The 20,567-nt window shown below is 37.3% G+C and overlaps 1 protein-coding gene across 2 annotated transcripts in view; it reads right to left on the minus strand.

The window, feature by feature from the left end:
* The window catches only part of LOC135472325 (sorting nexin-27-like), a 63,365-nt gene that overhangs the window by 33,895 nt on the left and 8,903 nt on the right, over nucleotides 1-20,567 (minus strand). For both annotated transcript variants that reach the window (XM_064751785.1, XM_064751784.1), the window contains exon 2: nucleotides 8,577-8,659. In XM_064751785.1, the coding sequence (XP_064607855.1) occupies nucleotides 8,577-8,659 (83 nt within the window). The remainder of the gene's footprint in view (nucleotides 1-8,576; nucleotides 8,660-20,567) is intronic.

The raw sequence follows: 20,567 nt of genomic DNA on the forward strand, positions 1-20,567 counted from the left end.
TTGCATGAAGTACACTGTAAAGATCACATGCCCCTCAGCCTTCGTACCAATAATGTCACATGTTCGACAGTTCGTGTGGTCTTGCATGAAGTACACTGTAAAGATCACATGCCCCTCAGCCTTCGTACCAATAATGTCACATGTTCGACAGTTCACAGGTAACTCATAAAAGGCTGCTGGTTTACACTAGAGTTCAACCTCCACCTTTAAATCATATACTGTAAATCTTCAACCTTTTCAACCACATTAGTACTCTTTTCAGTTAAATCTATGCATACAAATATTATGAAAATGACACTATAAAAAAATAATTTGTTAACTGTGTCATTAAAGATGCAGGCTTCATAAAACTGTGCGGAATAATTCCCCATATCCCATAGTTCTCTGGGCATGTCTCCAAATATTGGTTGCAGAGGCTATTGAACAAATTATTCACTGTGGCATTAATGAATCAAATACATAAGTAAATATGATGTGAGGATGTAAAACTATAAATGTAGTATGCTGTCACCAACCAGTTTATGATGAACGCTATTTTTAGAACAGCTGTTCTATTTACCTCCGAAGGAAAGGGTAATGTAAATAGATAAAAAATAAAAATAAAAAAAAACCCCAGATATTTAACAAATATAGAACTACAGAATTAAGTAAATGTACAACGTTACTCACTCACTCACTCACTCAGAATTAAGTAAATGCAATTTGGAAAGTGCTCTAGATATGTTTGAAAGTGGGTATCTGAGCATTCCAAGGATGTCTCTTTCAACTTTCTTAAAAGCTTTCTGTGAGCTATTGAAGATGTAGAACTGATCCCTAGGATAGGTCATCAAAGAGCAAATAATCCAATCATTATAGATAGAGGGTTCCGCTATTACAGCCTGAATCGGCAGGGTCAGAAAGCATTGATGAGTAGAGGGAGCCAGGCAATACAGAGTGGGGCAAAAACCTATCTGTAAAAACAACTCTCCAATGGCTTCAGTTGCCAAGAAAAAACCGCTGGTATTAGACAGTGCTTTCAAGCAAAAGTCCCTGGGTTGGAGGAATCAAAGGTTCTTGCATCTCAGGTCTGTGTCTAATTGATGGAGAGGATTCTGAACAGAGACCGAGTGAAAGATGTTTGCTGACTTAAAGGATTAAAACTAGAGTCTGAGTGACTGCCTAGATAAATGGAGTGACTGTCAAGCTAACTCATGCATAAGGTGACCAATTTCTTCCTCAATTTCAGAGATGCTTCTAAAAATGGCTTCCGTAAAGATCAGGAAAATATGTGTTTACCAGAAATAAAAGGTTTATTTCAATGTGAACAGGAGACAATTTTCTGAATGAAAGAACAGCAAGATGCAATGAAATTTCACCAAAACAAGATGTTTGTATGAACACATAGAGAAATTGGAAAAGACTGAATTCCATTTTTACATTCAGATGACTCCACTTATAAAGTAATAGACTTCATCATTATACTTTTTTCCTCTGTTTTTTTTAAATGTTCGTTTCTTGGGATGTGGAATTTGTATACATGACAAGTACATGTTTATTGAAAAAGGCACACATTAATTTTAAAGGCACAGTTTTAAAACAAGATTTGGGCTCTGACTGACCAGTAATTAAATTTCTGTGGGAAACCAACCAGCCCTTTGCAACTGACTGGTTCAAGGTCATGCAGATAGTAAGGTAATAGTTTAATATGATCTTTTACTATTCATATGCTTTTATATTATTAAAACATTAGGCTTCTAGTTGGAGAAACATACATATAGGTTTGTTCTAACTGTAATTTCCTGTAACATTACTGCCATGAACAAGCAGACTTACACCTACAGCTTTATAAAATCTGATGAAAAAATATAAATAATGTCTTCAAATGTTTTCACTTGTGCAGTCTGGTTTATGATTTGTTTATTTTATTTATTTGACTGATGTTTTATGCCATATGGATGGAGGAAGCAAAAAAAAATGGGGAGTAAATTAAAACCATTGTCCTTTATGAGGTTACATTTGTAACTTGAAAATAAGAACACCTGCTCTTTTGCCCTGTGAAAGTTTAAATAATTTGCAGCATAAATATGTCATCCCAATATGTAAATCATATTCTGTACATGCATGGGTTCTTTGTACAAATCATGTTTCCAGGTATTACCTACTTCACACCTGTTGTCGTGGCCATCTAGTTTACAGTGTCAGGACTTCCAAGGGTTTACTTTCTCCGGAAACCATATTTATTCATTTGATTGATGTTTTGCGCAGTACTCAAGCTCTGGTAACATACATGTAAGTCTTCACTGTAATGTTGTCATTGACATTACGCCAGGCACATTATTAGATTAAATTGCAACGGCTTACTAAATCAAGCTCACCATACTAACATGATTTTATGCACATATATTTGAAATCTGTAAGATCACGGTAGAATGAAACTGAGTGGCTCCTATCTCATGTGACAGTTATTACTATAACCAGCAAAATCTATTGGTTTGATCAAATTTGTCTGATGGAACAAATAGGGAGCAGAGGCATGGTTAAGCTGCTTGCCTTGGGGTTGCATGAGAAGTGAGCGCAACCAAATTCTAGCTTCCGTCAATCTGCCTTTGACCAATGAGGCTGCCTGCCAACTGGAATCGAGCTTTAGTTCATGTTTGTGGGATAAATGTCAAAAGTCGGTGGTTTATTCCCTGTTCGAATCTCAGAACAGGAAATGCTCAGTATTCCTCTGGTCACTTGTGTGTGGGATCTTAGTGGCAATATAAAGCAAACAAAGGTGTTTTCTTGTGTTGTCTTCCTTTCACGAATGAAATATCTCACACATGGAAGAGTATAACTTGCCAAAGGCTGGTGGTTTACTCTGGGCACTCCTTTTAAAAAATTCTTGAGTAGGATGTTATAATACAAAATTATCGCTTCAATAAATAAATAAATAACAATATCTCAAATGCATTGTGAAAGGAGACCACCTGCTTTGAACCCAGGTAACGGATTACAAACTTGCATCATAGAGTATTAATAAATGTATGATCCTACCAAATAAATGTACACAAATTGGGCTTCTCAGATAGATCTAGTTAGGGAAGCACCTGTTTTTTCTGCTTAGGTAACAGCTGGCAATGACAGACTACCACCATTATTTATCCTCCTGGTCCTTCACCAGACTTGTCTGCTAAGTGCATGGGATGTAAATTGGTATCATCTGCCCAACATAAATTTGCAGCATTAGTGTTAACGATAACTTGGCAGTTTTTATGTAAGGCTGGCTATGAAAACTGAAAGCTATTTCAAGTGCATATATATGTAATTATTAATAAAATTTCGTATGTACAAGCAGCTTATATATGCCTTGAATGTCTCTTACGTCTCTTGTTACATTGTATAGGGTATCAGTTACATATACTAGCAAATTTAGCCCAAATAAAATTGTCTTCAATCTCTAACAAAAGACGGCCTTCACACGTTCACATACATTCTTCCAGACATGACAAATTGCCACCCTCTTAACCGTCTGTAGCTAGAGCTTTACATTTAAAACACAGCACTGCTTACATACGTAAATACTTTGTACTTTGCTGCTAACAACATACATTTTTTCCATTAGGATACACCTTTTAAAAGAATAGATAAATCTCTAGGTCAAATACAAGCATGTAGAGTATTCCTTCAAGTCCTATGTAATTGCGTATATGTGTGTTAACACTAAACACCTTAGTTATTGAAGATGCAGATCGTGTACCTGGTGTAAAAGGAGTAATCATTGTGAAAACTTGTCCAACAGATAGAAGCTGCATGTATATAAATTTATTACTTATACATGGTCATCAGTTTTATGATTGGCATAAACTGGAGTGGCATCAATAAACCACTGACCTCTGGCAAGTTACTTACAAATGCCCCCCCCCCCCCATGTGATTCACAAATATGTACACAATACTCATGACTCACTGCTTGTACCAGACAAAAGCCAACACTCATGAACACCCACATACCTGTACATGGTGGTGCAATTAACACTATGCAATTAGCCCTATTCTTGCCAGCCACATAAATCTACATGGCTTGATGTAATACAGTTTAACATAACATCGTGTTTACTAGAAATTTAATCATCTTCAGTGATCTACGGAACAGTATTAGCCATGGTCTGGACAGCGTCAGACTTTAACCAACACATTTCTGAGTCACTACACATGGAATGGCTCCATTGTAATACCTTCAGCTGAAGTCAGCCTCTGTTCATTTCATATAATTCTGTCTTCAATTAAGTCTTAAAAACCAGGAGCATTTCTTGGGTCGACCATTCAACTCTTAGGAACTGCCTTTTCCAAAGCAGACTTTCCTGATTAGTTGATGGAGGCAACAATTGCCAAAGTACCGTTAGCATATTGGTTTTCATCCATGAGGAGGGCCCCCGTGCTAGCTCATTTTGGTAAAAAAAAATTGTTCTCGCTTTAGTCAATCAGCCTATGACCACTGACGCTGCCTGCCAACTTAAATCCAGCTTTAGATCATGTTTGTGGGGTAGTTGTCAAAGGTCAGTGGTTTATTCCTGTTTTAACCCGCCAGGAAACCCGGTTGCTGATGCACAAGTGGAAAATTCTTGAGAACAGTGTTAAACAATATTCAGTGAAGTAAGTAAATCAATAAATAATTGCAGGTCACCACAATTTCATTACTTTTTCACCAACCAATCACCTTGCTGTAGGGTTATGAGAAATATTATTTGAAAATGTGTATACAACACAGTAGATCACATAACTTTATCTGACTTTTCACTTAGGATTCAGTCGCTGTCAGTCTGAGTCCACCTCATCCTGGCTTCCTCTCCGGCTGTACATGGGAAGGTCTTCGTGGGTTTCACCCAGGCTCTACCCGGTTTCCTCCCACCATAATGCTAGCTAGCCACAAGCATATAAGTGAAATATTCTTGAGTAAGACGTAGAACACCAATCAAATAAATATTACAAATCATCCTTCTGTACAACAGTTCATTCAGTTTGGTGCTTTGCTGGTGAAAAATTCAGTTATTAAATTAAAAGTGATTTATTGTTTCAGGCAAAAAATGTTTCCTGCAATAAACATACTTGAATGTTAGGTATAATATTGTCAGCCTTACATGTATACAATAGCTCCAACATCTGCAGTATATTGTCAGTCTTACATGTATACAACAGCTCCAACATCTACAGTATATTGTCAGCCTTACATGTATACAATAGCTCCTACATCTACAGCATATTGTCAGCCTTACATGTATACAATAGCTCCAACATCAGCAGTGTATTGTCAGCCTTACATGTATACAATAGCTCCAACATCTTCACTATATTGTCAGCCTTACATGTATACAATAGCTCCAACATCTACAGCATATTGTCAGCCTTACATGTATACAATAGCTCCAACATCTGCAGTATATTGTCAGCCTTACATGTATACAATAGCTCCTACATCTACAGCATATTGTCAGCCTTACATGTATACAATAGCTCCAACATTTACAGTATGTTGTCAGCCTTACATGTATACAATAGCTCCAACATCTACAGCATATTGTCAGCCTTACATGTATACAATAGCTCCAACATCTGCAGTGTATTGTCAGCCTTACATGTATACAATAGCTCCAACATCTTCACTATATTGTCAGCCTTACATGTATACAATAGCTCCAACATCTACAGCATATTGTCAGCCTTACATGTATACAATAGCTCCAACATCTGCAGTATATTGTCAGCCTTACATGTATACAATAGCTCCTACATCTACAGCATATTGTCAGCCTTACATGTAAACAATAGCTCCAACATTTACAGTATGTTGTCAGCCTTACTTGTATACAATAGCTCCAACATCTACAGTATATTGTCAGCCTTACATGTATACAATAGCTTCAACATCTGCAGTATACTGTCAGCCTTACATGTATACAATAGCTCCAACATCTACAGTATACTGTCAGCCTTACATGTATACAATAGCTCCAACATCTACAGTATGTTGTCGGCCTTACATGTATACAATAGCTCCAACATCTACACTATATTGTCAGCCTTACATGTATACAATAGCTCCAACATCTGCAGTATATTGCCAGCCTTGCCTGTATACAATAGCTCCAACATCTACACTATATTGTCAGCATTACATGTATACAATACCTCCAACATCTACACTATATTGTCAGCCTTACATGTATACAACAACTCCAACATCTTCAGCATATTGTCAGCCTTACATGTATACAATAGCTCCAACATCTACAGTATATTGTCAGCCTTACATGTATACAATGGCTCCAACATCTACAGTGTACTGTCAGCCTTACCTTTATACAATAGCTCCAATATCTACAGTATATTATCAGCCTTACATGTATACAATAGCTCCAACATCTACAGTGTATTGCCAGCCTTACATGTACACAATAGCTCCAACATCTACAGTATATTGTCAGCCTTACATGTATACAATAGCTCCAACATCTACAGTATATTATCGGCCTTGCATGTACACAATGCCTCCAACATCCACAGTCTATGGTCAGCATTGCACGTATACAATAGCTCCAACATCCACAGTATACTGTCAGCCTTGCATGTATACAATAGCTCCAACATCTACAGTGTACTATCAGCCTTACATGTATACAATAGCTCCAACATCTACAGTATATTGTCAGCCTTGCATGTATACAATAGCTCCAACATCCACAGTATATTGTCAGCCTTACATGTATACAATAGCTCCAACATCTACACTATATTGTCAGCCTTACATGTATACAATAGCTCCAACATCTTCAGTATGTTACCAGCCTTACATGTATACAATAGCTCCAACATCTACACTATATTGTCAGCCTTACATGTATACAATAGCTCCAACATCTACACTATATTGCCAGCCTTACATGTATACAATAGCTCCAACATCTTCAGTATGTTGTCAGCCTTACATGTATACAATAGCTCCAACATCTACACTATATTGTCAACCTTACATGTATACAATAGCTCCAACATCTACAGTGTATTGCCAGCCTTACATGTATACAATAGCTCCAACATCTACAGTGTATTGCCAGCCTTACATGTATACAATAGCTCCTACATCTTCAGTATGTTGTCAGCCTTACATGTATACAATAGCTCCAACATCTACACTATATTGTCAGCCTTACATGTATACAATAGCTCCAACATCTACAGTGTATTGCCAGCCTTACATGTATACAACAGCTCCAACATCTACAGTGTATTGCCAGCCTTGCATGTATACAATAGCTCCAACATCTACAGTGTATTGCCAGCCATACATGTATACAATAGCTCCAATATCTACAGTATATTATCAGCCTCACATGTATACAATAGCTCCAACATCTACAGTGTATTGCCAGCCTTACATGTACACAATAGCTCCAACATCTACAGTATATTGTCAGCCTTACATGTATACAATAGCTCCAACATCTACAGTATATTATCGGCCTTGCATGTACACAATGCCTCCAACATCCACAGTCTATGGTCAGCATTGCACGTATACAATAGCTCCAACATCCACAGTATACTGTCAGCCTTGCATGTATACAATAGCTCCAACATCTACAGTGTACTATCAGCCTTACATGTATACAATAGCTCCAACATCTACAGTATATTGTCAGCCTTGCATGTATACAATAGCTCCAACATCCACAGTATATTGTCAGCCTTACATGTATACAATAGCTCCAACATCTACACTATATTGTCAGCCTTACATGTATACAATAGCTCCAACATCTTCAGTATGTTACCAGCCTTACATGTATACAATAGCTCCAACATCTACACTATATTGTCAGCCTTACATGTATACAATAGCTCCAACATCTACACTATATTGCCAGCCTTACATGTATACAATAGCTCCAACATCTTCAGTATGTTGTCAGCCTTACATGTATACAATAGCTCCAACATCTACACTATATTGCCAGCCTTACATGTATACAATAGCTCCAACATCTTCAGTATGTTGTCAGCCTTACATGTATACAATAGCTCCAACATCTACACTATATTGTCAGCCTTACATGTATACAATAGCTCCAACATCTACAGTGTATTGCCAGCCTTACATGTATACAATAGCTCCAACATCTACAGTGTATTGCCAGCCTTACATGTATACAATAGCTCCAACATCTTCAGTATGTTGTCAGCCTTACATGTATACAATAGCTCCAACATCTACAGTGTATGGCAAGCGGTTTACATCAGAAACCCATTATAAGGAGAACTGCATTACTGTATGACCTTGCCTTGAGCATATTCCCTGTAGCTATATGTAGCGTATAGTTTTCGCCTATTTTTTTTAACATGTTCCTTGAGCTACTATAATGTTTTATTGCATAAGTGTATTTCATGCAATTTTCATTTCTATTTTAGTAGTATAATCTGTAAATGTTTTGCATCTGTTTGTCTAAGAGTCAAGCATGGGCCTCAGGGAAGACCAATGATATTTTTACTATTATAAACCCTCAAGATATACAAACATTATAATTATGATTATTATGATTATTTTTATTATTATTATCTTACCTGTTAAGGTTAATGTGTCTCCACCAGACTTGATCAGGTCAACTACCTGTTTGTGGGTGGCGCCTTCTACTGTTACACCATTTCTGAAACACAAACACAAACTACATGTAATATATATAGCCCTGGTATCAAAGGTAACTTGTTGGAAAATGGTAAACAATGTTGATTTGATTACATGTGCTTTGGGTTACAGTGATAAGTGTTATCAGTTATCCAAACTCATAGTTTGGAATATAATGGAAGATATAATTGTTTACCTGCAATAATACTGCTTATACACGTAGTCCCGACAGACAGGACTTTAATAGCTATGCTTCTCATTTCTCCCTGCCTGCCAACCCGACCTACCCAATCGTTAAACAACCTGTCAAGCAGAGGTACACTTCTGTTTTGTCTGGACATCAGTTCATAGGTGTTTGATGCTGTATTCATAAATGTTCCACTTCAATATATGATGGCGATCAGGTTTTAAAGCCGAAGAAACTATATAAGAGTGCCTGTAGTATGCAACTGGACCATTTTAACTAGTGACCATGTGACAAACATTCTGTCCAGCAGGTGATGGTTTTGAACCTGCGATATCACATGCATTAATTGTTGAGCCACTCATGGGGCCTGGAGCTCTTGTAAATGCAGATCTGATTCATTTACTTATCTATTTGATTGGAGTTTCACACCATACTCAACTATATTTCACTTAATATGTGATGGCGGCCATGCACCATTATGGTGACAGAGCCCAGGAGAAACTCACAACCATCTGCAGGTTGCTGTTAAACTTTCCCACATAGTGACATACCAACGGAGAGGAAGCCAGCATGAGCTGGGCTAGAACTCCACCGGCGAAAGGCAGCTGGGTCACTGTGCTAAACTAGCACCTTAACGACTAGGCCACACAGGCTCCCTAAAGGATCTCATATGCATAGTGAATATATATATATATATATATATATATATATATATGTATGTATACATGTACTGATGTTATGATGGTTACCAGTACATGTGGACTAAGAGATATTTACACTGGACCAAGTATGTGGACATGTAGCCAGTATTATAGCCATAGCATCCACACTGTAATACATCCATGGGTACCAGAATTGATCCGCATAAGTACCCGACACCGGAACAAATCAACACCAGTTGACAATACAAGATATAAGATATTCATGAAGAATTGCCTCTTATTGTTAGCAGTCGTACGCAGGGAAGCATAGATAAATGTCTGCTATATCCACGACCAGTTTTCACTCCTGTGTACGTGAGAACCTAGCATAGCAGCTGAATAGGAAATTAACACAAGTGGATCTGCGGCAGAATGACTGTAATTTTGCCTGTACTTGTGTCCGCAGGGACAATATACACATAGACCACGGCCTAATGGTCACTCATCATCTCAGCAAACTGCCTCCAGAGGCCTTTTGTTCTCACAGGGTTCGTACAGGTATATGACTAGGAAATTCCAGGAGTTTTCCATGAGTTTTTTGTCATTTTATTTATTTATTTATTTATTTGATTGGTGTTTTACGCCATACTCCAGAATATTTCACTAATACGATGGCGGTCAGCATTATGGTGGGTGGGAACCGGGCATGCATGTATATTGAATAGTATGCTTGCTTTTGCAAGAAATATCTGCCCTTCACCTCTGTAATGCGGCACATTCTTTGACCCGGCCTTGGTTCAGTCAAAAAAAATGACGCCATATACCATTATGCAGGGCTTCCTCTGAGTCAGTATTTTTTTTAGCCAGTCACTTTAGCCACTCATCAAAACTTTGTAGTAAATACTATTTTTCTTTAGCCATACTTCCAAAGCCGCCATGACTCTTCTAGGTCTCCTTCTATAATTCGTTTTTATCCGCCTTGGTGTAACTGCTAGAATCAGTTTGGTCTCTTCCAGCTATATCTGGAGTTTATCAAATGTTACATTTAGAACAACTGCCTCAAAATAATGGACCAATGCTTGGTAGCATGTTTTTGTTTTTTGAAAAAAAAATCAATCCTTTCTTCAAGCTATCTGTAGGATCCTAGTAAAATGTAATTTCCTCTATCAGCAAAAATTGTTACGAAATTGTGACAGGAGAAAACCAGACGACGTACACATTTATGTAACTGCACATATTCTGAAATATTTAATTTACTTAGGATCCAAAAAAATAGTTTATTAAGTTTAAATTTTTCATGTAAGGTAACTACATTTACAGGGGTAACTCTACCTTAATTTATTTTCCTTGATAATAAGTAAATAAATTTGTCGCCAAAAACATTCACATTTTTGCAAATTTTATTGCCATTTCAAAAAAATTGTCCTAAATTTGTGACAATGGCGAGTGCCAGCGGAAGCCCTGATTATAGGAGAATTATCAGCGAGCTCCTGATATACAGACTCGGCGGTCAGCAGACAATATTTAAGTTCTGGACAAACTAAGATTTTCAAGGACTCTCCAGGAGTATTTGTCTTTTTTAAGGACTTTCAAGTACTTGAAAATGAAATTCTATCTTTCAAGGAGTTTCAAGGACTGTGCGCACCCTGTCTCAGCAACTGTTCAAGTATAATCAAACTCCTCACAGTGTCAGACGGGCTGGCTAAAGAGTGAGTTATGCCTTGTTCTCGGCCAAGTGCTGTTAACGAAAGAAAGCTGGCAGTAGCAGAAAGCAGGGGCTTTCATGGGTAGAAAGTGGGCGGATGAACTCAGAACAATGCCACTAGCGCATTGTGCGATAATGGGACACAACATCTAGGCTACCACAAGAATTACGACTGTATGGCCTTCAAATGAGTGAAGCACTCAATTTACTGAATTGTCCGCTAAATGTTTATTAATTTATTTATTTATTTAATTGGTGTTTTACGCCGTACTCAAGAATATTTCACTTATACGACGGCGGCCAGCATTATGGTGAAACCCACAACCATCCGCAGGTTGCTGGCAGACCTACCCACTTACGGTCCACTAAATGTAAATCTACATACATACTGAGAGCAAAGTTTTCCAATGTGCTACTTGTATATCACAGGTTTCCTTCTACCATAATGTTGGTTGCCAGTGTATAAGCATTAAAAGTGAAACATTCTTGAGTACGGCCTGAAACACCAATCAAATAAATAAATATATCAAAGGACTCTTGTAATAGCACAATGATTTAAACAGACAATGACATCGGCATCATGTTGATGATCGCAAGCAAACAATATTGTCCTACAATGCATGATCCTCGCTGGCTCTCTGGTGAAATACATTTTTCAAATTTTTAAGAGAAGCAGTTTTTCAAATACACTGTTGAATCAAAACTCTAAATCTCACTATCTGACAGTACGTCCAATTAAGACATTCAGTGTACATATAGTATGTATACAGTGTGCACAATACCTGTGCTGTAATGCTCCTATTTTAATATGAAAACCAAACGGTGAATAAAAAAAATAACATGGCTGAGGTATACAGTGATTGTCTACACAAAAAACTACAAACGGATCATATATGCATACATTAGCATGTACAACCACATATTTCATCTCAGGCAAAATGCTGTATCCATGATCCATATGTGTAAATGTATGCATGCGGTTTAGTGGCTCTCCTTCTTACACCATTTCTACACTCACGCACTGCTACACACGACCAATATTAAACTTATCATTTAATACTACAGCCCACACTAAACAATTATGCCGACATGAGAGAGTAGTATTCGTCTGTATAATTCCTGTTCATCAATCAATAGTTATGCTGTGTTTAGCAAATGATACCCGCCATTTCCCACTAATGACCCGTTTGTACTTGTCTACAGAAAGGCTCGACGCTTCAATGGCCCTGCTCTGCCTCAGGGAATTCCCAGTTAAAGAATACAAAAGTATAGCCCTAAGGAAGGAAAACATTTTCATTTTGTTGTGTAATACTTTGAAAGAAAAAAAAGAAACACAATAAAAAGAAAACCCCGAACCATTATTGAGTCTATGTTTAAACCTTCCTTGCTATAGAATCATTGCTTTAATGCTGGCTTGTTGCATTATTTTTGAAAAAAGTATTTCGTACTATTAACACTTTTAAGGTTTCCCGTGTAAGATATATGTACTCTGCACATTCATGTATGTTTATACTTCTACATGTACCTGTATGAACAACACTGTAATGTGTATGGCATCCACATCTACACCTGTGAATGTATCTAGCTATCAGTTTTATAACAAGCAGCAAATTCTTGACACTGAGAAAGTTGGAATTTCTTAAACTTCTTCTGCTCTCAGTGATGTGAACCTAGCAGTGACAATTAAGCAGCAGGTGATGATGGTCTGCCTTTAAGTTTACATAACTTGATCCAGCAATTTGTCATGCAAGTCTGTTTGTTACACACGAGAATGTTTGTTAGTGACTTGCCAACGGTCAGTAGTTTATTCCAGGCATTCTGGCTTCCTGACAGCCACATTACTGACAGCCACCATATTTAAGGTGAAAAGAAAGGTAACAAACAATTAATTAAGTAGTTCAATCGGTCCATATAAAAGACATCTGATAGCCTCGGAAAGCAGAACGAATCATTTTAACCATTAAACCTGAACAATATAAAAAGGTGGATTTTAAAATTATTTTTATTTTTGGATTTTCAGTGTAAGCACAAAAAAAAACCAACATAAAGCAAAGGCAAACTAGCAAAGGACATGGCCGATTGCAACCTGAAATTGCAAACACACTGGATGCTGAATACCTCTTGGGCACAACGATATAGATTGTATACATGTACATACATGCATCATCCATGATTATGGTCACTTAGCAGTTACTCAGCAAACGCACGTCCAAGTCGATCCAATGTCATCAACAATTTTTTATCCCTTTTCACAACTCATTTTCAGGACCCACAAGCCTGTACACCTCTTTTCCACTCCTGATGATCAGTGGCTCAGTAGTAGGAACAAGATAGACGTAGCTGCTAATTTTGTGCCGAGAGAACACAGGGCAGATTTGGCGATAATGTACTTACAAGGCCAGTAATAGCCTCCAAATTATGTTGGCCTAATAAGCTTTGGTCAAGCATGATGGGTGGACTTGGCCAACTATAGAGTTTAACACATAGGAATGTTCCTTCTCCAGGAACATGTGGCCGCACAGTAAAACACCAAGCCTTAACATTTATAGTGCCTTCTTCTCACAACTATAAGGTTCATAATACAGACATTATTCCAGATTCCCCCCCCCCCATCTCCAACCACACACACACACACACACACACAACCTGTACGTGAACTTCAATACCATAATTACAAGTTAATACAACAAAAGCTATTTAATAATGTCTTTCTTTGAAGAAATGGCTAATGGAATCCAGGGGTCATTTGTTCACAGACGCATTAGGATTTTAAAGCCAGGTATTCATAATACCTTTACAAGTACAGATTAAAATGGCATTTACCTTTAGTTGGGATGGGACTGGCTTCAATATTTAAGCCTGGTATAACTATTAATACACTGTTGATCAAATGACCTCTCAGTATATCATGGCTATGTAAGTCATGCAATAATAGCTGTGGATCCTCGCTGGCTCTGTGGTGTAAAGTGTTCTTCTTGCAGCAATCACTCTGCCCCTGGCCTGACCAATGATACTGCAGGCTTCAAGACTCAAATATAAGTGGTTCAATTACCCATTTTAAAGTTAACCCACAGAGAAGACGTTTATAGGGATACAGAATCGTTGCTGATTGGCTGTAGGGAGAGATAGGCAAAGTCCCTTGGCTATTAGTCTCGCCTATTAGAGCTGAATTTTAGGTACAGCTGATTCAAGCCTGACCAAAGCCCTGGGGTTGAACCGCAAAAATCATATCTCTCCACTATCAGCCCAACAATGTCAATTCTGTATCCGTTTAAATCAGATGTATCGCATGTTCTTTAGCAAAAAGGCACAACAAGCCATTAAAAATTACTGGTCAAACTGACCAATGCCATGGATTATTAATGGTCAAGAGGTGTACATCTCATCATAAACATTTCAGTGCACCTCAGCCTGGCAACTGGACAAACATGTGAAACCAGAGTAGCGCACACACAACAGGTGCAGCACAATAGCAGTACTTCCGCGAAATCTGATGTTATTAATTTCTGGCAATAATCTGAATTATAATGGGCACACAAGTCCATTATTGTGCAGTGTATGTATATATATATATATATATATATACATATATATATATATATATATATACACTGTAAACCCACATAGGAGGACATGTACATTATGCATGTGGAAGCGTGGTAACCTTTAAAGGGTGGTTATTAACTATTTAGTGAGTGAGTGAGTGAGTTCTTGGGGTGTAACGTCGGGCTTAACAATTTTTCAGTCATATGACGACGAAGGAATCCTTAGAGTGCATGTAATGTGCCTCCTTGTTGCAGGGCTGATTTCCACTGCTCCATTATCTAGTGCTGCTTCACTGAGATGACTTACCGAAGGCAAGTAAGCCGCCCCGCCCAACCCATTATACTGCTATGGGTCAACCAGTTGTTACACTTTCCCCTTCATGCTGAACGCCAAGCGAGGAAGTTACAACTTCCTCTTTTAAGGTCTCAGGTGTGACTCGACCCAGGACTGACCCTGGATCTACTGCTCCCGAAATCCATTTAGTAGTAAGGCCTATGTTTTAAGACTGAGGATGATGTAGATCTGTGCTCTACAGATGTATTCCATGCACGGGCCAGAACACATAGCCTAGTTTGATGGAGGCATGGTGTAAAGCTACATTACATATGTACATGTATGCATACATACCTACACGTATATTTCATAAAGGAATCATAGCTGAATGTACACATGTACTTGTAACTCAACTACACAATATATGCACCCCCCCCCCCCCCCCTGGCTCTGCCCTGTTTCCTCCCACCATATAGACTGGTAGCCGTTGTAAAAAGTGAAATATTATTGAGAACGGGGTAAAACACCGGTCAAATAAATAAATAAAATATGGAACACATGTTTTGTGTTGATCATCATTCTGCTTCTATTTGTAAAATACATGTATACATCAATATAAATTAATTCATTTAACATTTGTAACAACAAAGTTACAAATGCGCAAGGTTATCAGAGAGTGGGTTTACTTTTTATCTTATCAAATGTTACACTTACAACCTACTTATGTTTAGATATAATATCGATGTGGTTCAGGCTTGTCCAATCCATTAAAATGTATGTCACATTTAATAGACTTTATGGCCTGTTTTTCTGTATCTACATGAAGATCACAAGGATCAAGGCTCATTCAGTCTATATACAACATTGACATATATACATACAAAAATCTACAAGGACAGAACCCCTTATTTGACGTTTTTGTTAACTGTTTGAATTTTGTTGTCCCGGGTGTGACACAAAGAATATGTATTCATTTAATAAAACACCAATGATTGTCACATTTTGCTGTCAATACTGTATGCATTTATCATCTTAGTGACAAATGGTTTGATTGACGTTGCATTTAATAGCGGTTACATATACAAAAGTGTGACAAATCACTGTTTTTCTCTAGTTTTTTTATGCATACCACTGAACATAATAAGACTGATCAGTGTATTGACATTTAATGAGGTCATTAGGGTCAGAGGAGGTCAAGAATGTACATACAGATATACGCAAATCAGTCATGTTTTTGTGTACAATCAGAATGGAAAGCCAGGCCTGCATGCATGAGTTCACTTTTCCCACTGATGTAATGCCTACACAGAGTTGATGGCCACGCTATGTGTGAAGATAAATGCATGCATGGAACACAGTTTCATGCAGGCAGACCCTCACGTAACATTTACAATGTAAATTCTGTAAGCCAACTCCAGATCAGGTGTTTGGTTGCAAGAAATTACTGGAAGCACACAGAACTAACATATTACATGTACATGTAGAGTGGCACAAGTTTGTTTTTTTGTCAGTAATATATGTACATATACGTCCAACAAACAAGAGCCATGCAAATTGAGGCAACACTCCCTATGGACAGAAGTAGGAACACAAAAAAAAAATTAACTTGCAATGAATTAGTGTGCAGAAAGTCAAACCCTTTAAATAATGCTTATCTTCATATTTCCATCATCATATATAACTAAAATGACAGCGTACGAAACTTGCCCGGCAAGAAATACATACAAAGCTCATCTATAGAGGAAAGAAGCTCTGACTGCCTTGCCAGGTGTAGTGTCGAGTATTTGCAAAACTGCTTGCTGCATACGAAAATCTATGATAGGCAATGATGACGTCACAAATCTTTCATATGCATGATTTCCTTAGCTTCGTAACATAATGAAGGCTACATGTATATGAAGTAAATTAACACATGTACGTGTCTACCATTTATACAGTGTGGCAGGGATGAATTATATCAAACAGGAGCTGAACTTTATAGGTATTATTATATGTAATCAAACTCCATATATATATATACGTACACATATAAACTTCCTGGCGTGGTCACACAAAATTAACTCACCCTGTCATGTTATGTCTATCACATCCCCAGATGATGCAACTATTATGAAAAGTTTGTCAAAATATATTCACTGACACCAATTGTAGCACAGCTTGGGTGTGCTCATGATCACCATAGTCAAGTATAGCTAACAGGATTGAGGGAGGATTTACTTTCATTTCCTCAGGAAACATACATATGCTGGCATACAGACTTCTTTGACTGGTCTTTTCCATGTACGCTGTACTCGAGAATATTTCACTTATACGACAGCCGCTAGCACTATGGTGGGAAGAAACCAGTAAAATGTACGTGCAACTTAGTATTTGCCGGATTTGTTTGTTCGCCATCTTGCCAACATTATACATACACACGCATACACACTGTAGTCAGCTGGGAAGGGAGATAACTATTTGATGACCAATGTATCACAAGGTTGCCTATGGTAACCTTTAAAATTACAATTTCAGCAGTTTTTTCCTTTATCACAGATTGAAAATATCACTCTGAAATGTGACCACTTCGTTAAATCAGTTTTACTCTGCTATGTACAATGAATGTACTGTACAATTTAGTAGGTCTAATGAACTTCTTTTTATTGAGCAATGCCAGTGAAATAAACAGATACATATCATTGCCTAGTATGTAACTTCCCTATAGCTAGTCTTCTAGGTAATGGACTTCTGATCATATATATATAAATACATACATGTAATATTATTCAATGCGGATGGCAATTTTCAAGTCTATTGAGTCAGTTCAACTTTTGCTCATAATAAATATGCACGAACATTATCAATATATTTCAGTAAAAACAAAAACACTGACAAGGCATAATCTAAACATCACCATAACCTACATAGTTTATCTATTAACATCTTTTTTCGGTCGATTCTTTCCTGAATAATATATATTAGGACAAAAAAATAAATATATTTCTATAAAAAGAATTTATCACATGGTTATACTGTAATACATGCATACACGTGCATATACATGCACCTTCAACCTGGGAAATTCACCAATGGCTGAAAGCCCCTCTAATACGGCAGGGTAGTAGGGAATAAACAGGACTAGGTTTCAGGCAGTACAGTGCCTGATCCGTGGCACGCTCCGGAGTTCTATCCATGCCAGACACACTGTACATGTACACAGCCCTGCCAACCATAACATCAGGTGAACATACCCTTTTTAATTCTGTTCTCTAAAGCCCTCTAGCCTTAAGAGACTAGGGGTAACAGTATTAGAGGCTCATCAATACCAGGCGACGTAGTGTGGCTCCTATCCAAGTGCCAGAAGGACATTAACTGATGCTGGCATACACGCACTAGTGTAGACGCCAGCGATACGGCAGGGATCACCCTGTCAAAATACGTTCTGCTGTGTGGGCCAAGTCACTTCAACTGTTTAATGACATCAGCTTTTATAGCACAAGGTTATATGGCCAAACAAGCAAGTATACTAAATTTCAAACAAGAAATAGAGAAAACATGAGCCAGAAACTATTTAAAGGCATGGTATTTATCATGACCAACAATAATGATTACTGTGACTCTTCACACGTTTTACATATTTACACGGTGTTTATTCAAGGCTATTCTGAAGAAATTAATCTGTGTAGACTGATAAAATTACACTTTTTCGGAATCCAACCAATATAGCTTTGACTCCAAAATCAGCTTAAAAATGTGCATAAATTACACTAAAAATAGCTCTTTCAATTTGCGAAAAGGTTGAGAAATTAGGGTGAATAATGAAGATTTTCTCATTCAATTTATCGTACAATGTTAATCTAAGACAAAATACCTCAGCCTGTTGGATTACAACACTGGAAATTACTCAAACTGTGAATCTGAAGACAAAAGATTTACAGCTACAAATGAAAGCATAAAGAACAACTGTACATGTACAATCACTTTATATTCATGTACCCTACTTAATATGTGCATGAACTTTGACTTGAACAAAGTGGATATCAGAAAGGCATGTAATCACAGTTTCATTGATTAGGTCTGACCTTTACTGTGCTTACTATAACTCACTGTACGTGTACACTTGTGTCAATATCCTCAGCTGATTGACAGCTACACTAAAAAAAAACTCGCTTCTATAGCAGCCCTCATGTAAAATAAGCAACACCAAATATGAGAGCTGCAGCGGAAACCAATTTCTCTCAAAAGTATGGGAATTTATTGACGAAAGATGTAAAAAAAAAAAAAAGAAAAAAGGTTGAAAATCTATTTAAATTACCTAAGCAACGATCTCAGCAACCAATACTCTGAAACATTCTGAGAGACCTATAGGATGTAGAGAAATACTTTGCTCAGTTTTACGAAGCTTACATCTTTAATGACGCAATAAAACAAATCATTTTTAATAGCGTCATTTTCACAACAACTGTATTGAAAAAGTTGAAGATTTACAGCAGTATTAAAAATACCTGGATATACCTGAACCTACATCATTTGAAATACTGTTTTGGCATTTTCACATCAATCCAAAATTCCAACTTTCAGGTGAAATGAGTCCAGAGCTCAGATCCACACCAATTTTAAACTATTAAAATGACAGAAATGATGAAATCAAGGTGTATTTCCACATAAATTCTTCATGTAATATGGAGATGTCTTGATTTCTTCAATATCATCACTGAACACATGTATATACAGGTATGACTATGATTTGAAGCAATATATTAAAATCCTGCCTACCCTAATTTGTCAACCATTTTCCCCTGACCCAAACTAATAATTTTTAGTATCATTTTTATAAGAATTGTGTGTATAAATTCCACTGAAAAAAGTGCTTCAGCCATTGTAAATGTTGAAGATTTACAGTAATTGGCAGACTGGCCGAATTGTTTACCTTTTTTCATTATAATCACTACAAGGTCAGTTTCCACATGTATGGCTGGTATTTTTGTTTTTCACTGCGCACTATAATAATGTAACACAGTTACACATTTTTACCTTTTGTCTCCATCACAGCAATTTATATCCCATTTTAATGAACGAAGAATAAAAACACAGCTGTTAATTGTCTGCGTGCAGTTGTCTTTCCACAAATCTCTAGAAGTCACTTACAGTAGTTCATAGAAAACCTTTTTGCTGAACAGGGAAATAATAAAAACAGCACCATTAAGCGCACAGCTGACATGTAAATGCATGCAGGCCTACAGGTATATTTGTCAATGACTGATCGCTGTGTTTAGTATGTACTTAGAAGACTGATGGCAAGGTTTTATCAGCCTGTCATCAATAGCAAATCTGCTAGCATAGTACAATGATGAAAGAGCGTTTCAACAATGCGATCGCGGCAAGTTTTAAACAATACACCATTATCTGGGAAATATTCTTAAGTGCGCCTCAAAAGCCCAATCAAATCCAATGTAAATATATACATTGTAAATAAATACATTGCAAATAAATATAAATTAGTCTAAAAACAAATCCCTGTTTAAATGTTCCTTCACTTATCAGGTGGGCTGGTGTGATGTCCACATATAAATACCAGGGCCCCTTTCTGAAAGGGGTT

Source organism: Liolophura sinensis, chromosome 8 (assembly GCF_032854445.1).
Source record: "Liolophura sinensis isolate JHLJ2023 chromosome 8, CUHK_Ljap_v2, whole genome shotgun sequence".
Classification (NCBI taxonomy): Eukaryota; Metazoa; Mollusca; class Polyplacophora; order Chitonida; family Chitonidae; genus Liolophura; species Liolophura sinensis.